The sequence below is a fragment of the Euprymna scolopes genome, chromosome 17 (genome assembly GCF_053919585.1).
Source record: "Euprymna scolopes isolate OS-2025 chromosome 17, ASM5391958v1, whole genome shotgun sequence".
NCBI classification, from domain to species: domain Eukaryota; kingdom Metazoa; phylum Mollusca; class Cephalopoda; order Sepiida; family Sepiolidae; genus Euprymna; species Euprymna scolopes.
This window is the reverse complement of record NC_136498.1, coordinates 87132467-87158058: the sequence shown is the minus strand read 5'-3', so window position 1 is coordinate 87158058 and position 25592 is coordinate 87132467. Positions and strand designations below refer to the sequence as shown.

General features: G+C 26.3%; 1 protein-coding gene across 1 annotated transcript in view; it reads right to left on the bottom strand.

Moving 5' to 3' along the window:
• Positions 1-25592, bottom strand: part of LOC145296840 (polypeptide N-acetylgalactosaminyltransferase-like) — a 1498391-nt gene that overhangs the window by 29633 nt on the left and 1443166 nt on the right. Inside the window, exons 12-13 of the mRNA XM_080142960.1 lie at positions 13860-13943; positions 9448-9574 (exon numbers count right to left, since the gene is read on the bottom strand). Coding sequence (XP_079999086.1) covers positions 9448-9574; positions 13860-13943 — 211 coding nt within the window. The remainder of the gene's footprint in view (positions 1-9447; positions 9575-13859; positions 13944-25592) is intronic.

Genomic DNA, 25592 nt, shown 5'->3' with positions numbered 1-25592 from the left:
ACAAGATTTTAATATTAAAATTGTTTTTCTAATTAATTATAACAATATTTTAATATAAAACATTCTTTCAAATTAATTACAACAATATTTTTATATAACACATTTTTTCTACTGTATTACAACCATATTTATATATATAACATTTTTCTTATTAATTTCAACAATATTTTACTATAATTTTTTTTTCTAATTTATTACAACAATATTTCCTAATTAAGCATTGTAAACATTTTCTTCTTATTAATTTCAACAATATTTTAATATATTTTTTCTAATTATATACAACAATATTTTAATAGAAAACATTTTTCTAATAAATTACAACAATATTTTAATATAAAAAAATTTTCTAATTACAATAATATTTTAATATAAAATAATTTTCTAATTAATTACAACAATATTTTAATATAAAACATGTTTTTCTTATTAATTACAACAATATTTTAATATATAATTTAAAAAAAAATTAATTACAACAATATTTTAATATAAAACTATTTTCCTAATTGATTACAACAATATTTTAATATAAAACTTTTTTTCTAATTGATAAAACCAATATTCAATTAGAAATATGCTTTTCTAATTAATTTCAACAATACTTTTATATAAAACATTTTTCTAATTAATTTTAAGAATATTTTAATATACATTTTTTCCTTAAACATTACAACAAAATATCAATATAAAACATTTTGTCTGATTAATTTAAACAATATGTTAATATAAAACATATTTTCTAATTTATTTAAACAATATTTTAATCTAATTTTTTTCTAATACACAACATTTTTAACAATATTTAAATACAACACATTTTTTCAATTAATTATAACAATATTTTAATGTAAAACATTTTTTCTTCTTAATTACAATAACATTATATTATCAAATATTTTTTCTATTAAATTACAATATTTTAATATAAAACATTTTTACTAATTAATTTCAACAATATTTTTATATAAATCTTTTTCTAATTAATTACAACAATATTTTAACATAAAACTTTTTTCAAATTATATTACAATAATATTTTAATTAAAAAAATTTTTTTCAAATTAATTACAACAATATTTTAATATAAAACATTTGTTTCTAATTAATTTACACAATATTTTAATATAAAACATTTTTCCTACTTAATATCAACAATATTTTTATATAAAACGTTTTTACTAATTAATTTCAACAATATTTTTATATAAATCTTTTTCTAATTAATTACAACAATCTATATATCTATAAAAGTGAACGTGTCTGTCTGTCTGTCTGTGTGTCTGTGTGTCTGTCTGTCTGTGTACATTTCCATACGCAATAACTCTGTCAATTTTTAGTCTATAGACTCGAAATTTGAAATACCTTTTACTAATTACAACAATAGTTTAATATAATTTAATTACAACAATATTTTTATATAAAACATTTTTACTAATTAATTAAAACAATATTTTTATATAAAACTTTTTCTAAATAATTACAAAAAATTTTTAATATAAAGAACTTTTTCTATTTAATTACGACAATATTTTTATATAAAACTGTTTTTCGAATTAATCACTAAAATATTTCAATATAAAATATTATTTCTAATTTATTACAACAATATTTTAGTGTAAAAAATGTTTTTCTAATTAATTACAACAATATTTCAATATAAAACATTTTTTCTCTAATTAATTACTACAATATTCCAATATAAAAACATTTTTTCTAATTAATTTAAACAATATTTTAAAATAAAACATTTTTTCTATTGTATTTCAACAATATGTTTATATATAACATTTTTTTTAATTAATTTCAACAATATTTTGACATATTCTTTTCTAATTAATTACAACAATATTTTAATATAAAACGGTCTTTCTAATCAATTACAACAATATTTTAATATAAAACATTTTTTCCAATTATAACAATATTTTAATATAAATTTTTTTTCTAATTTATTACAACAATATTTAAATATAAAGCATTTTTCCTGATTAATTTCAATAATATTTTAATATAATTTTTTTCTAATTAATTACTGCAATATTTTAATTTAAATTTTCTTCTAATTAATTACAACAATATTTTAATATAAAACTTTTTTTCGGATTTTATTACAACAATATTTTAATTTAAAACATTTTTTCTAATTAATTAGAACAATATTTTCAAATAAAAGTTTTTTTTTAATTAATTACAACAATATTTTAATATAAAACATATTTTCTTATTAATTACATTATTTCAATAAAGAACATTTTTCTAATTTATTTTAATATCAAACTGCTTTTTCCAATGATATTACAATAAATTTCTTTATATAAAACATTTTTTCTAATAAATTACAACATATTTTAATATAAAACTTTTTTCAAATTATATTACAATAATATTTTAATATAAACCATTTTTCTAACAAATTTCCACAATATTTTTATATAAGTTTTTTTCTAATTAATTGCAACAATATTATTATATAAAACATTTTTCTAATTAATTACAACAATATTTTAGTATAAAACATTTTTCTTATTAATTACAACAATTTTTTAACATAAAACATTTTTTTAATTACAACAATATTTTTATATAAAACTTTTTTCTCATAAAGTACAACAATATTTTAATATAAAACTGTTTTTCGAATTACTTACAACAATATTTTAATATAAAACTTGTATTTCGAATTAATTACAAAAATATTTCAACATAAAACATTTTTTCCAATTAATTGCAACAATATGTTCATATAAAACGCTTTTTAAATAAAATTACAACAATATTTTAATATAAAACATTTTTTCTAATTCATTACAACAATAATTTTATATAAAACTTTTTTCTAATTAATTACAACAATATTTTAATATAAAACATCATTTCTACTTTATTCCAACAATATTTAAATATAATACTTTTTTCTTATTTTTACAACAATATTTTAATATAAAACATTGTTTACTAATTAATTACAACAATATTGTAATATAAAACTATTTTCCGAATTAATTACATATACTTCTTATATAAAACTTGTTTTTCGAATTAATTACAACAATATTTCAATATAAAACATTTTTCGAATTAATTACAACAATAATTTAATATAAAACTGTTTTTTCTAATCATATTACAACAATTTTTTTTATATAAAACATTTTTCTAATCAATTACAACAATAATTTTATATAAAACTTTTTTAGAATGTTTTATATTAAAATATTAATGTAATATTACATTAATATTTTAATATAAAACTGTTTTTTCTAATTAATTACAACAATATTTTAATATAAGCCATTTTTTCTAATTAATTTCAACAATATTTTTATATCATTTTTTTCTAATTAATTTCAACCGTATTTTAACATAAAACATTTTGCTTATTATAACAATATTTTATTGCAAAAATTCTTTTCTAATTAATTACAACTATATTTTAATATAAAACATTTTTTCTAATGAATTACAACAATATTTATATGTAAACATTTTTTCTAATTAATTACAACAATATTTTAATATAAAGTTTTTTTCTAATTAATCACACCAATATTTTGATATAAAAATTTTTTCTAATTAATTACAACAATATTTTAATATAAAAATTTTTTCTAATTAATTACAACAATATTTTAATATAAAAAATTTTTCTAATTAATCACACCAATATTTTGATATAAAAATTTTTTCTAATTAATTACAACTATATTTTTATATAAAACATTTCGTTCTAATTAATTACAACAATATTTTAATATAAAACTTTTTTGAACTATATTACAACAATATTTTTATATAAAACATTTTTCCTAATTAATTACAACAATATTTTAATATAAAACTTTTTCGAACTATATTACAACAATATTTTTTATATAAAACCTTTTTTTCTAATTAATTACAACAATATTTTAATATAAAACATTTTTTCTAATTGATTACAACAATGTTTTAATATAAAACATTTTTTCTAATTAATTACAACCATATTTTAACATAAAACATAGGCCTACACCGTTAATCTAAAAGTTTTTTTACATTAATCTGTCAAGTTTTTCTAACAAATACAGTAAAAAATTTTGTATTTGCATTAAATATTCCAGTATTTATGTCTTACAATAAACTGCATCTAATTATAGTAGAATAATTTAATCTTTGCAAACTGTTGTCTTACCTGAGAGAGGGGGAGAGAGAAACGCAACAACAGATAGGAAAGGAAAATCAAACAGGCTACCTTCAATCCTAAGACACAAGGACACAGTCAAGAAAGGATGACTAACTATTTATTTCTTTTAAAAACAGCATTTCTTATTAACAATGAAATTCACAATAATTTAAAAAGTTTTTGTTGCTTATTTTTTGTTCTACGAGTAATACTGACACCCGTTTCCAAATTGTACATATCTTTCAAACACTTTTGACAAAACACATGTTTTTATGTGTTTGCATGTTTCATTTAATTTCATCTCTTTTTCAAAGATTTTAAAGGCTTCTGTAACGTGTTTCGATTAACTAATAATTAACATAGCTAAAATTTATAGACTGTATACAATTATCTGGGATTCCATTAACGTATCTGCTAAATGAACCACATAGTTTGAGCATCATAACAAAATGACATTGCTGCTTGAATGAGAAAAAATCCAAAATAGCAGAAATTGCAAGAGAATGATTAGAAACAGATGAGACAGCCATGTGCCTAGAAAAGAAATCCAACCGAGTTTCGGCTAAGTCATCTAGATGCAAAGTCATAAGGATGATTTTATTAATGATTGATCCGACTGAAATTGAAAACCTAACATTTTATGAAGTCAAAGAAATAAGTTTGGAAAAATATAAAACCATAAAAAGATTGGTCAAAGCCGAATGAACAAAATTCTTGGCATTAAAACAAGAATGACAGAAGTCATTAGAAAAATATTGAGGTTGAGAAACATCAATATTGTGACTTTCTTCATCTAGGCGACATGATTACAAAATAAGAATTAATTCAACTCTGATTATAAGAAAAATGTACATCACTTGACATAGAGTTTAAATTCTACAACCACTACAGATAAACCAAATGCTGTATATTGACGTCATAAGAGTTAATTGAAAACTTTTAGAGAAGAAGAGAAGCAAATCTATTCGAAAGTATGTTTTTTTTTTACATAGGCATCACCACTTATCAAGGCCAAGAGGCCACTCAAGGATAAGGGTTAAAGAGTGTACAGTAGAAATTGGACAACATAGTAATCATTAGTAATGAAAATTTGGTAAATTTGATAACTTATATAGAACGGCTCATCAAGAACTTATTTACGTTAGACTTGAACACAACCATATTGTAGTCAGCCGGAAAGCAGGAAAACGGAAGACAATTCCACAGGGGTGCAGTTCTAAGAAAGAAGCTTTGTTCATGGAATCTACGTTTAGGTTTAGGCACAGATAAAGAGTGGTGGGAATTATTGATAGTGTGTACAGCTAGACGAGTGTTTCTTGTGAAAGTTTGGCGAGGGGGGACCATAGATTGAAGCTCAGTCGAACACTTTCCATGAAAATAACGATACATCAGAGACAAACTCGCAACATCTCTTCTGTGAGATAGAGGTTTCAAAGAAGAGAAAAGGACATCTCCTACGAGGCTACGAAGTCTATTTTGAACTCTATCAAGGCAGGACAAGTCCTTTCTAGCAGCTCCTGCCCAGATGTGGCAACAGTATTCTATCCTTGGATGTACCTGGCTCTTATATAGATAGAGAATAGCATCAGCAGAGAGATATTTACCGGATCGATAGAAAGATCCCACTATTTTTCCAGCGGCCTTGGCAACAGATTTGATGTACGTGTTCCATTTAAGATCAGGAGTAATGGTCAAGCCCAGAAGCTTGTCAAAACTTGAGGCCTCCTGAAGACGATAGCCATTCATTTCAATTGATGCCAGATGTGGATCAGAATGTTGATGATGTAAAGAGAGAAGCTTGGTTTTAGATGCATTAAAAGTAACCAACCACTCCTTTCCCCATTGTACTACATGCTCAAAATCAGAGGAGAGAGAATTGGAGAGAACTTGGTCGTTTACTGTCTTAGATGTGCTACCATAAATGGTAGTGTCGTCAGCATAAATGTCTACAAATGATGTAAGAATGTGATTTGGAAGATCATTAATGTAGATCAGGAAAAGAGTTGGGCCCAGGATGGACCCCTGAGGGACACCGGCATTAATACTGTGAGCTTCTGATTTTTGCCCCTCAACTACTACTCTTATGAACCTATCAGAAAGAAATGATTTAATAATTGAGAAGACATTTCCAGCTATACCATAGCTAGAGATCTTGTGAAGTAAACCTTTATGCCATACCCTATCAAAGGCTTTAGATATGCCAAGAGCAATTGCCCTAGAAAGGTTGCCTCCATCGAGAGATTTGCTAATCCTATGAGATATAACTGTAAGCACATATGCTGTAGATCTAGCAGAACGGAAACCATATTGAGTGTCACTAAGAAGGTTATTTTTGTTGAGATAGTTGATTACTTCTGTATTTAACACAGATTCCAGCAACTTACTCATGAGGCACAGGAGACTTATTGGCCTGTACTGAGAGGGGGATGAGCGATCACCTGAATTCTTAAATACAGGGCATACTGATGAAATTTTCCAGGGAGATGGGAAACTATTCTCCTTAAGGCAACGTTTAAACAGTTTTGTAAGTATGGGCGCTAGTTCAGGTTGAAGTTTTTTGAGTACTATAATTGGAATACCGTCAGGGCCAGTTGTATATATAAGTATGTATACAATAAACACAATAAACAAAACAAAATAAAAAATTGAAATAGATACTTTAAGAGAAGTAACAAATATTTCAAGAAACTTTTTTGGAACGTCTTTCTAAACCAACTTTCAAAAAAAAGTTTATTAAAATTAAGACAATTTGATGAAGTGTGTATAAACACACCAGAATTCTTTAAAGGCACATGCAGCAGCGACACTTTGTTGCTTAAAAGTTTGAATCTCTGGTTTACAGGAAAGTGCTGAGTGCTGCCAGCAGCCAACTTCCTTCAGACTGGCCCAAATCAGAGGCCATTTCTGAGGCGAGTTGGACACGTGACAGAGTTTATAAAATGTTAAATGCACAGCAACTCTCTCTTTTACTTTCCGGCTCTTAGTGCTGGCAACATGCTTCACAGGACTCGGACCAATCCACAAACTAACCTCTTGAGGTGCCGTTGGCCCTGAGTTCATCAAGGAGAATCATCCATCATGGTTATCATTGGAACTTAACTTCAACACACATGAACTTTTTTCTATTTTACCAGCACTGCCTAACCTTTTTATCTCCATTGATACTAACCCACTTCTTTCCTTGTTTTGAAATGTCAGACTTTGAAAAGTGAAATGAAGACTTTGTCTATTTTACACATATTTAAAATAAAATCCACTTTGAAACCGTAACAATTATGATTGTTGACTGTATAAAAAAGTAATGCTCTAATAGGATTTCATGCTTGCTTGAATATTGAAAATTTTGAAATGGAACTTTAAAAATTATATTTTCAGTCTTAAGACATAGCAATCTATCATATTTTGAAAGCTGTAGACCGTTGTAGTTGATAAGCTACATAAAATGGTGAAAGAAGCTATTCTTCAATAGAACTCTCCTGGTGGAAGCAAATGAGCTGAATGGGTGAACCGTATTTGTTTCATGAAAGTCAAATGATGACCTCAGAATGTTTAGCAATCATAAAATCGTGCCTAGAATAAAGATCAAGAAATGGAACACTTGTTCAAAAGTGGAAAGAAACTATCCTTAGAAAAAGGGCGCATTTTTCTGAAATTTGCATCAGCCACACATGAAAAAGACATCATAAAAAATATGATGAATTACTACACAAAAATATTTCAAACTTCAAGCTTGATATATCTGTGATGGAGAATTAGGCGTTAGGTATTAAATGTACAAAAATGAAGAATTAGGTATTAAACGCTGAATTTTACTACTACTACTACTACTACTACTACTACTACTACTACTATTATTATTATTATTTCTTCTTCACATAAAGGGTAACAATGTTATTAATTAATTAAGATCTAGTCAAGAATATGAAGAGATAATACTTGAAGATAGTTGCAGCACTATAAATAATGAAAACCTGATCGAAGATGATCAAGGTTCTTCTGGGGAGTTTAATTTTGAAGCATCTAACACCAAATATAGATATGCCAGCTCAAGGTCCCTTAAAGCAGAAAATACACATAAAACCATAGAGAATGGAAAAGTAACGGTTTTAATCAAAGCATGAAACTCATAAGATTCTGGGATCTGGTTTGGTTGATGCAGTAATTAGTATAGCTGAGTTTTATTGCCTATAAATAGCTTATATATTACATAGAAAAATGCGAGCATGAAAAGTAATATGGTTAAGATTAAACTTGGAAAAATAAAAGGACTAGTTATCAAAACTGGAAAAGAAAAAGACAACATATACTAGTAAAAAATATAATAAATTTATAACTTGCAGCATGAAATTTTAAAAAAATTACAATTTAACATTATATAATCAATTCTTAATGCCGCAATATTTTAAGTTATAGATTTATATTTTTTACTAGACTATCTTGTCCTTTTCTTTTCCAGTTTTAACAACTAGTCATTTTACTTTTCTAAGTTTAATCTTAACCATATTACTTTTCATGCTAGCATTTTTCTTTATAAGCTATGATTTTTCCAGGCTTTGCTTTGTCAACAATCCATAAAAAAATTATTACCAACTTCTTAAATTGACTAAATAAAAAAATCAAATAAAAGACGTAATTAAGTAAATAAATAATCAGAAGTCAGTTCTGGCTCATACACGTACATACACAATATCCAGACTTCTCTGATGGGTATTTTGTTTCAACATACACACAGATACAAACCTTTCAGCACATAAACGTTTACTTATGTACACACACATACGTACACATATTCACATGCATACATCATTCTACCTATATTTATTTTATATAAGTTTTAATGAACACTTTCATAGTCAGCTCTGTGTACAATAAATGCTTTATTGAATTATATTTTCTTCAACTTGTTATTTTACATGTTTGTATTGTGAACACAAACATATATATATGGAATATATGGCACTGTGCTAACGTCCTTCTGGAATCCTGACAAATTTGTGTAATTTAAAAATTCAGTGTTGCCAACTGAATTTTAAAAGAAACATAATTTTAATGCAATTTACAAAAAAGTAAATATAAATTGACAATACCAAAACATTTAAAAACCTATCAGTGAAGATTTGCCGAAAATCGACCAAATCTTTGTAGCAAAATCTAGACAGGCAATTTTCAACTTAAAAATGAAAAAAATATTTCTGAAAGCCAATTATCAAAATGGTAGAATATTTTAGAAAGTTCTCCTCATCTCTGTATTGTAAAAATGAATTTAGAATACATAAACCTACCTGATTGCCTCCTGTATTATGGCAAAAGTAAATGCTGATGCTGCCTCCCAACGTGTGAGCCAGAGTATCCATACACATTTTACCCTGTTTTAACATGCCAGGTGTTGGGTCATGTTGACCAGGAATTCTACAAACGAAATTCAATTTTTGTTAAAGATAAATTGCAAACGTGAAATAAAAAAAAATTATTATTCAAATAAACATGAACGATAATTTAAAAGAGAACACATTTTTTTCACAAATAAGTTAAGTTTTAAAAATATAGGGTATCTTATTTAGGTGTGCACAATTAAATTTTAAAACACATCCAAAACAATAAATTAAATTTCTCAAATGACTGAAAATATTTTTATCTGTTTTGAAAATTTCCTATTTTTGAATTGCATGCTGCAGTTCATAATTTTCGATTTTTGATCAGAGTGTAGCATCTGTCTAGTTCTTCTGAGTTGAAATTAATATTTCTAACCATTTAGCTGAAGTAATAATAATTATAAATTTACATGCCTTAATTCTACATTACATAAAAAACTCAAATGAATGTTTTTTGATATGTTTTTTAGAAAATACAAATAAAAGTTCTCAAGTTTGATCGAATGCAATTCTCAATTCTTACATATGCATTAGAATTTTAATAGTACGAACGTATCGTGTACACTTTTCTGATTTGAGTTCTCATACAAGATAACCAAAAAAAGATTTTATTAAGTTTTGCCCCAAACTTGAGACGATTCAACATGATGACGATGGTTATGATGAACCCCACAGAATGACATGTTTGTAGCAAATCCAAACGTAATTTGCACCTGTATCTTTAGCTCTTGTGGTCTTGTGCACCACAAAGCCACAGAATAGAGAACACTATGTGAACATTTAATGTTGCCTAAGTGATGCTATGACACACATTCCAACTACATAATCAGCTTTTTCTTTGTCAAGAAAAGCATACCACTTGTCATTGACATAGCACCATGAGACTTTTAGTTCTTCCCTGACGAGGAAGTGATTTGAGTGCGGAATAGAAATTATGAGAAAAACCAACGTGGCTTTCCAAAGCATTTCAAAGACATGACAATCATAAAAATCCACTGGGAGAAATATATATATATATATTCTATATCTATAAATACATTTCTCAATACCTAAAGAAAAAATGCTTCAAAAACCTTAGAAAACTTCATTAGTCTGCCCAGTAAACACAAATACTCGAGACCGGACTTCTGCATCTCATTGTAGAACAATTTGTCTTTTATTTGTAAATTTCTTGAATCCATGTAAAATAGAGAAGTTGCAGGTCATCCCTTTTCGTCTCCCTCCAACATCTTTCCCACAAAAGAGATGTTGCGAGCTTCTTTCTGCTCTTTCGTTATTTTTCATGACGAGAGCTCATCTGACCTTCAACCTATATTCCCCCACCTGTCAAACATTCACAAAAAGCACTCGTCTAATTACAACCACTATCAAAATTTTATCTCATTCTCTATGTGTGCCTAGATTTAAATGCAAATTCCATAAAAAAAGCTACTACTAGAATTGTTCGCCTGTGGAACTTTGTTCTGCTGGTCATCTTCAAGTTCAATGTAAACAAGTTCTTGTTGAGTCCCTCCCGTTAATGATCAAATTTTATCCAACTTTCACCACTAATGATCACTAAGCTGTTGTCTCAGTGACCACCTTACATTTATTAGCCCTTATTGTTGGGCAGAAGTTGATTATTTAATGGAGGCAGGACAACAAAAACCTGTTTACATTGGACGACACTGTTGTAGTCAGTTTGGAAGCAGGCCAGTGAAACAAAGTTCAACAGGTAGAAAGTTCTAGAAAAAAACTTTGTTTATTGAATTTGTAGTCAGCTGGAAACAAATAGAGAGTAGGAGAAATTGTTGGTAGTGGTTGTAGCTTGATGAGTACTTTTTGTGAAAGTTTGGTGGTGGGGGACATAGATTAGAGCTCAGACAAGCACTTGCCATTAAAATAAGGAAAGATCAGAGAAAGGTTCGCAATACCTCTTATGTAGAAAAGAGGTTGCAGGGAGGACAAAGGAACATCATCTACAAGATTCTAAGTCGGTTTTGAACTTGGATGTGGCATTAGTACTATATATGTATATAATAGTGTATATATATATATATATATATATATATATATATATATATATAATAGTATATATATATATATAATAGTATATATATATATATATATATATATATATATATATATATATATATATATATATATATATATATATAAAATGAAAATTACAATTGAATTTACCAAAATGATCCAGATCTTTGACTTATTTGTTGTTTGATCCAGATCTTTGACTTATTTGTTGTTTCATCAAATACTTCTGCATGCAAAATCCGATCCTGCATTTTGCTAATTCCTACCCTCTGATGAGAAGGAGAGTATTTCTTCGAAACTCCGCGGATTAAGGACTATCCATTTATCTAGTGTTTCCTTTTCAGATTAAATATGTTTTTAACTCATTTCAAAGTGTTTTTTAACATATTTCATTAACTGTTTGCTTATATATATATATATATATATATATATATATATATATATATATATATATATATATATATATATATATTTATTTACCAGTGGTGAAAAAACCGGACTAGAGTGCTCAATGTGTAGTCAGAGCAGTATATAGGAAATTTATTACTGTGAGTTCAGAATGAGTTTACAAATTGTTTCAGCTAGAGGAAAATCCTCAAAGAGAGGAAAAAATCCAACTAGCATCGTCAGAATTCATGAATTCTGACGATGCTAGTTGGATTTTTTCCTCTCTTTGAGGATTTTCCTCTAGCTGAAACAATTTGTAAACTCATTCTGGACTCACAGTAATAAATTTCATATATATATATATATATATATATATATATATATATATATATATATATATATATATATCTTCTTTCTTCTTTTATATAAATAAATATATTTCATGCAAATACATTATGCACAAACGGCAGAACAATATCTGAGGTTTGTTATAGGCTTATTAGTTCTCAAATTCCTCGATAATCTTAGATTTCTATACTTTTTCTGCTGAGAAGTCACGGCCAAAATCGGTTAAGATCAATGGAAGTGGTAAAATATTTTCTCTCTTAAAAATTCCTCCTCCCCCTGCCACCACTTAACACCGTTTGGAGATCGTTCACAAGGAACAGTTGAGAAGAGAACACCGGTTTGGCTTCGTAGTTCTATCATGTTAAGTTATTTAAAATCACTAAACTGAGCTGCAGTGCTCTGTGGCGTAGTGGTTAGGATGCTGGACAATTCACATTATATTTTCACGTTCGCGCCGACCTACCATAGTGTTTTTTTTTTTGTTTTTTTTTCCTAAACAACTGGAATGGACTTTTCTTGGTGGCCGAACTGTTAACGTTACAGATGGTTTTTTTTTGCTTTTTTTTTTTCACACTTTATTTTCCTACTTTTACTCATGACTCCGGGTTTCATCCTTCCTACTTACCTACCATAACATTTTTTAAAACTCCCCCCCCCTTCCCGGAAACAAACACTCGGGCAACGCCGGGTACCTCCGCTAGTATATATATATATAATAGTATGTATATATATATATATATATATATATATATATATATATATATATATATATATATATATATAGTATGTATATATATATATATATATAATTGTATGTATATATATTAGATAATTCGACCTGCAAAGTTATTAAAGTCAAATGTATTATTTTTCCTCTGAATTTTAAATTCAATATGACTGCTTAGCTATGCTAAAATCGGTCTTTACTTGGTCTGATGTTAGATGTATGCAAAAAATATTTTGTATTTTTTGTTCGAGGAGCGATCATTGGTCTTCTGAAAAGCTGCATAAATCAAAATCTACACACACCCACACACATATATATATACATGTATAAACACACATATATACATGTATATATAAACACACATATACAGTGGGACTTCTAGATACGAAAGACTCTACTTACGAAATTTTCAGTTAACGAAATGTGATGTGAAAACATTGTGATGACATGTTTTTTTTAAATGCTTTATTCATTTTCTTTTATAAATAAGATTTAAAAATCTGTGTCTATCCTAATGAAGACGTTATTATGTTGAAAAGTACTTTGATTTATAAACAAATAAATGTTTGTTTATTTTTAAAAAAATCTGCGTTGGCCCTCAGTCCTCTTATACTCAGGCCACTGTGCGTCATAGGTTGTTTTTATATTTAAAGAAAACACAAGAAAATAAAAGGACTTATGTTGTCATCTTCGATCTTTGTGAAGCTTTGTCATGTGACATTTAAAGTTATATTAAATCGACCTTTTTAGGGCATCTTCCCACAGAATGGATAGCAACAATGAAAACAAAATGGCAATTAAGAATAAGAAAATTAAAAAAAAATCTTACTTGAGTTCCGGGTAGACATTGATCAGATACCATTTAAATGGCTTACAATGTAATCTTTTCTTTAATTCTATTCTTTCGGTGATGCTGAATAAAACAGATAATAAATGAAATAATTTAATTGTGAATACAAAAGCCGTTTGATAACGATTTATAATGTGTTTTTTTATTAATTCGAATTATGAATATACAGTTTATAAAAACATAATTTGCCTTATGTAAGCCTTTTTAAAGAGTTTTTTTATAATGCTTATTAATGTAGTGAATCTTTGCTAGGATGCTGCAAATAGCATAATTACGGACTTAGGTCAAAATTGGAATTACAGAAATTAATCCTGACATATCAATGACAACTGACAGACTGGGAAAGATAAAAATATTCCTTGTCAAAGAATTAGAGCCATCAGAGGGGTTCTGAATGGTCAACTCTAGGGGATAGAGGTGCTTCAAAAAATAGACCTGAAAGAAGCCATCTTCTCACCTTATCTGAGCAGATCTCATCAAACTGCAATCTCATGTGTGACCCTACCTAAGGCCGAAAAATTGAGGTTTCTTGGGAAGATTGGCTGTCACTACATCTCCCTCACAAATATAAGATGCAACTCTCCCTTGTTGCGTTTGTACATGTTCTTTCAGGCCTACCAGATAATCCGTGTGCTAGATTCTTCTAAATTTTTGCATGTCTTTGCCATTCAATGACTTACAGAGTTATTTTCAAGAAGGAGGTTTCAGTTCCTGTTCAACTTCCAAATAAAACAAGATTTTATTAGAGGGTGTAAAACATAGAGTGAGCTTACTATTTCAAAACTAGAGTTTATTAAAGGGTGTACAAAATAGAGTGAGTTTATAATTTCACAACTAGAGTTTATAAAAGAATGTAAAAAATAGAGGGAGTTTATTATTTAACAATAGAGTTTATTAAAGGATGTAAAAAATAGAGCTAGTTTATTATTTCCAAACTAGATTTTATTAAAGGGTGTAAAAAATAGAGTGAGTTTATTATTTCCAAACAAGAGTTTATTAGATGATGTAAAAAGTAGAGTTGGTTTATTATTTCCAAAACTAAAGTTTATTAAAGGGTGTAAAAAATAGACAGAGTTTATTATTTTCAAACTAAAGAATGTAAAAAATACAGTGAGTTTATTATTTCAATACTAGAGTTAATTTGAGGGTTTAAAAAATGGAGTGAGTTTATTATTTCCCAACTAGAGTTTATTAAAGGATGTAAAAAAATAGAGTGAGTTTATTATTTCCCAACTAGAGTTTTTTAAAAGCTGTAAAAAATAGAGTGAGTTTCAGATTTCAAAACTAGAGTTTATAAAAGGGTGTAAAAAATACAGAAACTTTATTATTTCCAAAATAGAGTTTATTAGATGGTGTAAAAAAATAGAGTGAGTTCATTATTTCCAAACTAGACTGTATTAAAGGGTGTAACAAATAGAGTGAGTTTATTATTTCAAAAATAGTGTTTAATAGATTGTGTAAACAATAGAATGAGTTCATTATTTCCAAACTAGAGTTTATTAAAGGATGTAAAAAAAATGGAGTGACTTTTTATTTGAAACTAGAGTTGATTAAAGAGTGTAAAAAGTTGAATGAGCTTATTATTTAAAAACTAGACTTTATTAAAGGATGTAAAAATTAGAGTGAGTTTATTATTTCCAAAATAGAATTTAATAGATTGTGTAAAAAATAGAATGAGTTCATTATTTCAAAACTAGATTTTATTAACGGGTGTAAAAATAGAGTGAGTTTATTATATCCAAACTGGAGTTTATTAAAGGATGTAAAAAATTAGGGTGAGTTTTTTAATTGAAACTAGAGTTTATTAAAGGGTGTAAAAAATAGAGTCAGTTTATTATTTCAAAACTACAGTTTATTAGATAATGTAAAATATAGAGCGAGTTAATTATTTAACTAGAGTTTATAAAAGGGTGTAAAAAATAGAGTGAGTTTATTATTTCGAAAATAGTGTTTATTAGATTGTGTAAAAAATAGAGTGAGTTTATTATTTCACACCTAGAGTTTATTAGATGGTATGAAAAAATAGAGTGAGTTTATTATTTCCAAACTAGAGTTTATTAAAGGATGTTAAAAAATAGAGTGAGTTTTATATTTGAAACTAGAGTTTATTAAAGGGTGTAAAAAATAGAGTGAGTATATTATTTCAGAACTAGAGTTTATAAAAGGGTGTAAAAAATAGAGTGAGTTTATTATTTCAAAACTAGAGTTTATTAAAGGATGTAAAAAAATAGAGTGAGTTTATTATTTCCAAACTAGAGTTTATTAAAAAATAGAGTGAGTATATTATTTCACAACTAGAGTTTATAAAAGGGTGTAAAAAATAGAGTGAGTTTATTATTTCAAAACTAGAGTTTATTATAGGGTGTAAAAATAGAGTGAGTTTATTATTTCCAAAATAGACTTAATAACGGGTGTAAAAAATAGAGTGAGTTTATTATTTCCAAACTAGAGTTTATAAAGGGTGTAAAAAAATAGACTGAGTTTATTATTTCCAAAATAGACTTAATGACAGGTGTAAAAATAGACATTTCCAAACATTACAAACATTACAGGTGTAAAAAATAGAAATTTCCAAACTAGAGTTCATAAGATGATGAAAAAAATAGAGTGAGTTTTAGATTTTCAAACTAGAGTTTATTAGATGGTGTTAAAAAATAGAGTGAGTTTATTATTTCCAAACTAGAGTAAATAACGGGTGTAAAAAATAGAGTGAGTTTATTATTTCCAAAATAGACTTAATAACGGGTGTAAAAAATAGAGTGAGTTTATTATTTCACAACTAGAGTTCATAAGATATGAAAAAAAGAGTGATTTTAAGATTTCCAAACTAGAGTTTATAAAAGGGTGTAAAAATATAATGAGTTTATTATTTCCAAAATGGAGTTAATTAGATGGTGTGAAAAAATAGAGCGAGTTTATTATTTCTAAACTAGATTTTATTAAACGGTGTAAAAAATAGAGCGAGTTTATTATTTCCAAAATGGAGTTTGATAGATTGAGTAAAAAAGAGTGAGTTCATTATTTCAACACTAGAGTTTATTAACGGGTGTAAAAAATAGAGTGAGTATATTATTTCACAACTAGAGTTTATAAAAGGGTGTAAAAAATAGAGTGAGTTTATTATTTCAAAACTAGAGTTTATTAAAGGATGTAAAAAAATAGAGTGAGTTTATTATTTCCAAAGTATAGTTTAATAGATTGTGTAAAAATTAGAGTGCGTTCATTATTTCCAAACTAGAGTTTATTAAATGGTGTAAAAAATAGAGTGAGTTTATAATTTCTTAAACTGGAGGTTATAAAAGGTGTAAAAATAGAGTGAGTTTAATATTTGCAAACTGTATTTTATTAAAGGATGTAAAAAATAGAGTGAGTTTATTATTTCCAAACTAGATTTCTTTAGATGGTGAAAAAAATAGTGTGAGTTTATTATTTCCAACATAGAGTTTGTTAGATGGTGTAAAAATATAGAGCTAGTTCATTATTTCCAAACAAGAGTTTTATAGAGTGTGTAAAAAATAGAGTGAGTTCTTTATTTCAAACTAGAGTTTACTAGATGGTGTGAAAAATAGAGTGAGTTTAATTTTTCACAACTAGAGTTGATTAAAGAATGTAAAAATATAGTGAGTTTATTACTTCCGAACTAGAGTTTATTAGAGATTGTAAAAAAATTTTCAAGCTAGAGTTTATTAAATGTTGTAAAAAATAGAGTGAGTTTATTATTTCCAAACTAGAATTCATAAGATGGTGTAAAAAAATAGAGTGAGTTGAATATTTCCAAACTAGAGTTTATAAAAGGCTGTAAAAAATATAGTGAGTTTATTATTTCCAAAACTACAGTTTATTAAGGGGTGTAAAAAAATATTTCCAAACTGGAGTTTATTAAAGGATATATAAAATAGAGTGAGTTTATTGTTTAAAACTAGAGTTTATTAGATGGTGTAAATAATAAAGTGAGTTTATTATTTCCAAACTAGAGTCTATAAAAGGGTGTAAAAAATAGGGTGAGTTTATTATTTCCAAACTAGAGTTATTTAAAAGGTGTAAAAAATAGAGTGAGTTTATAATTTTAAAACTAGAGTTTATTAGAGAGTGTAAAAAAGAGTGAGTTTATTATTTCACAACTAGACTTTATTAAAGGGTGTAAAAAATAGAGTGTGTTTATTATTTCCGAACTAGAGTTTATTAGAGATTGTAAAAAATAGAGCGATTTATTATTTCCAATCTAGAGTTTATTAAAAGCTGTAAAAAATAGATTGAATTTATTAGTTCACAACTAGAGTTTATAAGATTGTGTAAAAAATTGAGCGTGTTAATTATTTCAAAACTAGTGTTTATTAAACGGTGCAAAACATAGAGTTAGTTTATTATTTGCAAACTAGAATTTAGTAAAGGGTGTAAAAAATAGAGTGAGTTTATTATTTCAAAACTAGGGTTTATTAAAGGATTTAAAAAAATAGAGTGAGTTTATTATTTCCAAACTAGAGTTTATAATAGGGGATAAAAAATAGAGTGAGTTTATTCTTTCCAGAGTTTATTAGAGAGTGTAAAAAAAAATAGAGTGAGGTTATTATTTCCTAACTAGAGTTTATTAAAGGATGTAAAAGATAGAATAAGTTTATTATTTCAAAACTAGAGTTTATTAGAAGGTGTAAAAATCATAGAGATTATTATTTCTAAACTAGAGTTTATTAGAGAGTGTAAAAAAATAGAGTAATGTTATTATTTCTAAACTAGAGTTTATTAAAGGATGTAAAATGTTTATTATTTCCAAATAAGAGTTTGTTAAAAGGTAATAAAAAAAAAAGTTATAATTGATAAACTAGAGTTTTAAAAAATGGAGTGAGTTCATTATTTCCAAACTAGACTTTTTTAAAGGGTGTACAAAATAGACTGAGTTTATTATTTCCCAACTAGAGTTTTTTGGAAGGTGTAAAAATACAGTGAGTTCATTATTTTCAAACTAGAGTTTATTAAAGGATGTAAAAATAGAGGAAGTTTATTATTTCCAATCTAGAGTTTATTAAAAGCTGTAAAAAAAAGAGTGAGTTTATTATTTCCAAAATAGAGTTCATCAGATGATGTAAAAAATAGACTGAGTTTATTATTTCCAAACTAGAGTTTATTAAAAGGTGTAAAATATAGAGTGAGTTTATTATTTCCAAACTAGATTTTATTAGAGGGTGTAAAAAAGTAGAGTGCGTTTATTATTTCCAAACAAGAGTTTATTAAAGGGCGTAAAAAATAGAGTGAGTTTATTATTTCTAAATTAGATTTAATTAGAGTGTGTACAAAAGTTGAGTGAGTTTATTATTTCCAAACAAGAGTTTATCAAAGGGTGTAAAAATAGAGTGAGTTTATTATTTCTAAACTAGAGTTTATTTGATGGTGAAAAAATAGAGTGAGCTAATTGTTTCCAAACAAGAGTTTATGAAAAGGTGTAAAAAATAGAGTTAGCTTATAATATAAAAACTAGAATTTAGTAAAGGGTGTTTAAAAATAAACTGAGTTTATTATTTCCCAACTAGAGTTTTTTGGAAGGTGTAAAAAATACAGTGAGCTCATTATTTTCAAACAAGAGTTTATTAAAGGATGTAAAAATAGAGGAAGTTTATTATTTCCAATCTAGAGTTTATTAAAAGCTGTAAAAAAAAGAGTGAGTTTATTATTTCCAAAATAGAGTTCATCAGATGGTGTAAAAAATAGACTGAGTTTATTATTTCCAAACTAGAGGTTATTAAAAGGTGTAAAATATAGAGTGAGTTTATTATTTCCAAACTAGAGTTTATTAGAGGGTGTCAAAAATAGAGTGACTTTATTATTTAAAAACTAGAGTTTATTAAAGGATGAAAAAAAAATAGAGTGAGTTTATTATTTTAAACTAGAGTTTATTAAAAGGTGGAAAATATAGAGTGAGTTTATTATTTCCAAACCAGATTTTATTAGAGTGTGTACAAAAGTTGAGTGAGTTTATTATTTCCAAACAAGAGTTTATCAAAGGGTGTAAAAATAGAGTGAGTGTATTATTTCTAAACTAGAGTTTATTTGATGGTGAAAAAATAGAGCGAGCTAATTGTTTTAAAACTAGAGTTTATTAAAAGGTGTAAAAATAGATTTAGTTTATTAGTTCAAAACTAGAGTTTATGAGGTTGTGTAAAAAATATAGTGAATTTATAAAAGGGTGTAAAACATAGACTGAGTTTATTATTTCAAAACTAGTGTTTATTAAACGGTGTAAAACATAGTTATTTTATTATTTCCAAACTAGAGTTTATTAGAGAGTGTAAAAAAATAGAGTGAGGTTATTATTTCCTTGCTAGAGTTTATTAAAGGATGTAAAAAATAGAATGAGCTTATTATATCCAAACGGGAGTTTGTTAAAATGTGTAAAAAATAGAGTGAGGTTATAATTTCTAAACTAGAGTTTTTTAGATGGTTGAAAAAATATAGTGAGCTAATTATTTCCAAACTAGACTTTATTAAAGGGTGTAAAAATAGAGTGAGTTCATTATTTCCCAACTAGAGTGGTTTGGAGGGTGTAAAAATACAGTAAGTTTATTATTTTCAAATTAAGGTTTATTAAAGGATGTAAAAATAGACTGAGTTTATTATTTCCAAAATAGAGTTCATCAGATGATGTAAAAAATTGAGTGAGTTTATTATTTGTAACGAGAGTTTATTAAAGGTTGTAAGAAATAGACTGAATTTATTATTTCCAAACTAGAGTTTATTAAGGATGTAAAAATAGAGTGACTTTATTATTTCTAAAAAGTTTATTTGATGGTGAAAAAATAGAGTGAGCTTATTATTTCCAAACTAGAGTTTATGAAAGGGTGTAAAAACTGGAGTGATTTTATTATTTCCAAACTAGAGTTTATTACAGGGTGTAAAAAATTGAGTGAGTTTATAATTTTGAAATTCGATTTTATTAGAGGGTGAAAACATAGAGTCAGTTTACTATTTCAAAACTAGAGTTTATAAAAGGATGTAAAAAATAAAGTGAGTTGATTATTTCAAAACTAGAGTTTATTATAGGGTGTAAAAATAGAGTGAGTTTATTATTTCCAAAATAGACTTAATAACGGGTGTAAAAAATAGAGTGAGTTTATTATTTCCAAACTAGAGTTTATAAAGGGTGTAAAAAAATAGACTGAGTATATTATTTCCAAAATAGACTTAATGACGGGTGTAAAAAATATACTGAGTTTATTATTTCCCAACTAGAGTTCATAAGATGATGAAAAAAATAGAGTGAGTTTTAGATTTTCAAACTAGAGTTTATTAGATGGTGTTAAAAAAAAAAGAGTGAGTTTATTATTTCCAAACGAGAGTAAATAACGGGTGTAAAAAATAGAGTGAGTTTATTATTTCCAAAATAGACTTAATAACGGGTGTAAAAAATAGAGTGAGTTTATTATTTCACAACTAGAGTTCATAAGATATGAAAAAAAGAGTGATTTTAAGATTTCCAAACTAGAGTTTATAAAAGGGTGTAAAAATATAATGAGTTTATTATTTCCAAAATGGAGTTAATTAGATGGTGTGAAAAAATAGAGCGAGTTTATTATTTCTAAACTAGATTTTATTAAACGGTGTAAAAAATAGAGCGAGTTTATTATTTCCAAAATAGAGTTTAATAGATTGTGTAAAAAAGAGTGAGTTCATTATTTCAACACTAGAGTTTATTAATGGGTGTAAAAATAGAGTGAGTTTATTATTTCCAAACTAGAGTTTATTAAAGGATGTAAAAAATAGGGTGAGTTTTTTAATTGAAACTAGAGTTTATTAAAGGGTGTAAAAAATAGAGTGCGTTAATTATTTCAAAACTAGAGTTAATTAGATAATGTAAAATATAGAGCGAGTTAATTATTTCGCAACTAGAGTTTATTAAAGATGTAAAACTTAGAGCGAATTTATTATTTCCAAACTAGAGTGTATTAAAGGTCTAAAACATAGAGTCAGTTTATTATTCCAATACTAGAGTTTATTTGAGGGTGTAAAAATTATTGTTAATTATTTCCAAACTAGAGTTTATTAAAGGGTGTAAAACATAGAGTTTATCATTTCAAACCTAGAGGTTATTAAAGGGTGTAAAAAATGGAGTGAGTTTATTATTTCAAAACTAGAGTTTTTTAAAAGCTGTAAAAATAGAGTGAGTTCATTATTTCCACACTGCAGTTTATTAAAGGATGTAAAAAAAAGCGTCAGTTTATTATTTGAAAACTAGAGTTCATTAGAAGCTGTAACAAATAGAGTGAGTTTATTTTTTCCAAAGTAGAGTTAATAAGATGGTGAAAATAATAGAGTGTGTTTAAGATTTCCTAACTGGAATTTATAAAAGGGTGTAAAAAATAGTGTGAGTTTATTATTTCAAAAATAGAGTTTATTTGATGGTGTAAAAAATAGAGCTAGTGTATAATTTTCACACTAGACTTTATTAAAGGGTGTAAAAAATAGAGTGACTTTATTATTTCCAAACTAGATTTTAACAGAGGGTGTAAATAGTAGAGTGAATTCAGTATTTTGTAACTAGGGTTTATTAAAGGGTGTAAAAAATAGTGAGTTTATTATTTCCAATATTAGAGGTTATTAAAGCGTGTAAAAAATAGGGGGAGTTTATTATTTCCTAAATAAATTTTATTAAAGGATGTAAAAAAAAGAGTGAGTTTATTATTTCCAAAATAGAGTTTATTAGAGAGTGTAAAAAAGTAAGTGGGTTTATTATGTCCAAATAAGAGTTCATTAAACTAGAGTTTATAAAAGGGTGTAAAAAATAGATTGAGTTTATTATTTCCAAAACAGAGTTTATTAGATTGTGTAAAAAATAGAGCGAGTTTATTATTTCACAGCTAGAGTTTATTAGAAGGATGTAAATGTAAAAAAATAGAGTGAGTTTACTATTTCCAGAGTTTATTAAAGCGTTTAAAAAATAGACTGCGTTTATTATTTTCAAACTAGAGTTTATTAAAGGATGTAAAAAAATAGGGTGCGTTTTTTATTTTAAAACTAGAGTTTATTAGAGGGTGTAAAAAATAGAGTGAGTTTATTATTTCACAACTAGAGTTTATTAAAGGTGTAAAAAATAGAATGAGTTTAAGATTTCCAAACTAGAGTTTATTACAGGATGTAAAAAATAGAGTTAGTTTATTATTTCAAAAATATAGTTGAATAGATTGTATAAAAAAATAGTTCATTATTTCCAAACTGGAGTTTATTATTTCCAAAACTAGAAGTTATTAAAGGGTGTAAAAAATAGAGTGTCTTTATTATTTCCGAACTAGAGTTTATTAGAAGGTGTAAAATAGAGTGAGTTTATTATTTCCAAACTGCATTTTATTAAAGGATGTAAAAAATAGAGTGAGTTTATTATTTCCAAACTAGTGTTTATTTGAGAGTGTAAAAATAGAGTGAGCTTATTATTTGTAAACTAGAGTATATTAAAGGATGTAAAAAATAGAGTGGGTTTATTATTTCAAAACTAGAGTTTATTAAAAGGTGTAAAAAAGTGTGAGTTTATTATTTAAAAACTTTATTGAAGGGTGTAAAAAATGGAGTGAGTTTATCATTTCCGAACTAGAGTATATTAGAGATTGTAAAAAATAGATTGAGTTTATTAGTTCACAACTAGAGTTTATAAGGTTGTGTAAAAAATAAAGTGAGTTTATAAAGGGTGTAAAAAATAGAGGGATTTTATTATTTCTAAAAAAGAGTTAATCAGATGGTGTAAAAAATAGAGCGAGTTTATTATTTCAAAACTAGAATTTATTAAAGGGTGTAAAAATAGACTGAGTTTATTATTTCCAAACTAGCTTTATTAGAGGGTGTCAAAAAAGAGTGAGTTTAATATTTCCAAACTAGAGTTTATTAAAGGATGTTAAAAAAATGAGTGAGTTTATTATTTCCTAACTAGAGTTTATTAAAGGGTGAAACAATAGAGTGAGTTTATTGTTTCCAAACTAGAGTTTATAAAAGGATATAAAAAATAGAGCGAGTTTATTATTTCTGAACTAGAGTTTATCAAAGGATGTAAAAAATAGAGTGAGTTTATTACTTCCAAACGAGAGTTTGTTACAATGTGTAAAAAATAGAGTGAGGTTATTATTTCGAAACTAGAGTTTTTTTAGAGGGTTTAAAAAATAGAGTGAGTTTATAATTTCAAAACTAGACTTTATTAAAGGGTGTAAAAAATAGAGTTAGTTTATTATGTCCAAACTAGATTTTTTTGGGATGGTTTAAAAAATACAGTGAGTTTATTATTTCAAAACTAGACTTTATTAAAGGGTGCAAAAAATAGAGTGAGTTTATTATTTCAAAGTAGATTTTTTGGAGGGTGTAAAAAATCAAGTGAGTTTATTATTTTAAAACTAGAGGTTAGTAAAGGTTGTAAAAAATAGACTGAATTTGTTATTTCCCAACTTTATAAACAGGTGTAAAATATAGAGTGAGTTTATTATTTCCAAACTAGATTATATTAGAGGGTGTATAAAAGTAGAGTGTAAAAAATAGAGTGAGTTTCTAAACTAGAGTTTATTTGATAGTGAAAAAATAGAATGAACTTATTATTTTCAAACTAGAGTTTATTAAAGGATGTAGAGAAATAGAGTGAGTTTATTATTTGTAACAAGAGTTTTTAATTGACTCATGTTTCAAATAATAAACTTACTTTATTTCTCAAAGAAATAGAGTGTTTTGTTTTTCAAAAACTCTAGTTTCAAATAATAAACTTGACTTTATTAAAGGATGTAAACAAAGAGAGTGTATAATTTCCAAACTAGAGTATTTTAGAGAGTACAAAAAATACAGGATGTAAAAAATAGAGTAATTTTATTATTTCCAAACTAGAGTTTATTAAAGGGTGTAAAAAATAGTGTGTGTTTATCATTTCCAAACTATAGTTTATAAAAGGGTGTAAAAAATAGAGTGAGCTTAAGATTTCCAAACTAGGTGTCAAAAAATAGAATGAGTTTATTAAAGGGTGTAAAATATGGAGTGAGTTTACTATTTCTACACAATAGTTTATTGGAGGGTGTAAAAAAAACAGAGTGAGTTTATTTTTTCCCAAACTAGAATTTATTACATGTTGTAAAAAATAGAGTAAATTCATTATTTCCAAACTAGAGTTTATAAAAGGGTGTAAAAATAAGAGTTTGTTTATTATTTCAAAACTAGAGTTTTTAAAGGGTTTAAAAATAAAGTGAGTTTATTATTTCAGAACTTGAGTTTATTAAAGGGTGTAAAAAATAGGGGGAGTTTATTATTTTCCAATTATAGTTTATTAGATGGTGTAAAAACATACATGTGTTTATAATTTCCACACTAGAATTTATTACAGGATGTAAAAAATATAGAGCGAGTTTTTTATTTCCAAACTAGAGTTTATTAAAGATTGTAAAAAAAATAGAGCGAGTTTTTTATTTCCAAACTAGAGTTTATTAAAGATTGTAAAAAAATTGAGTCAGTTTATCATTTCCAAACTATTCTGATTAACTTCTGCAGTTGCGGACGGCCATTTACAGCATTTTATAAATAAAACAGAATAGTCAGAAGATCAACACAATTATAACCAGAAAATCAACATTATTATTACCAGCATGGCATATAAACATAATTATTACCAGCATGGCCAATCAACATTATTATTACCAGCATGGCCAATCAACATTATTATTACCAGCATAGCCAATCAACATTATTATTACCAGCATGGCCAATCAA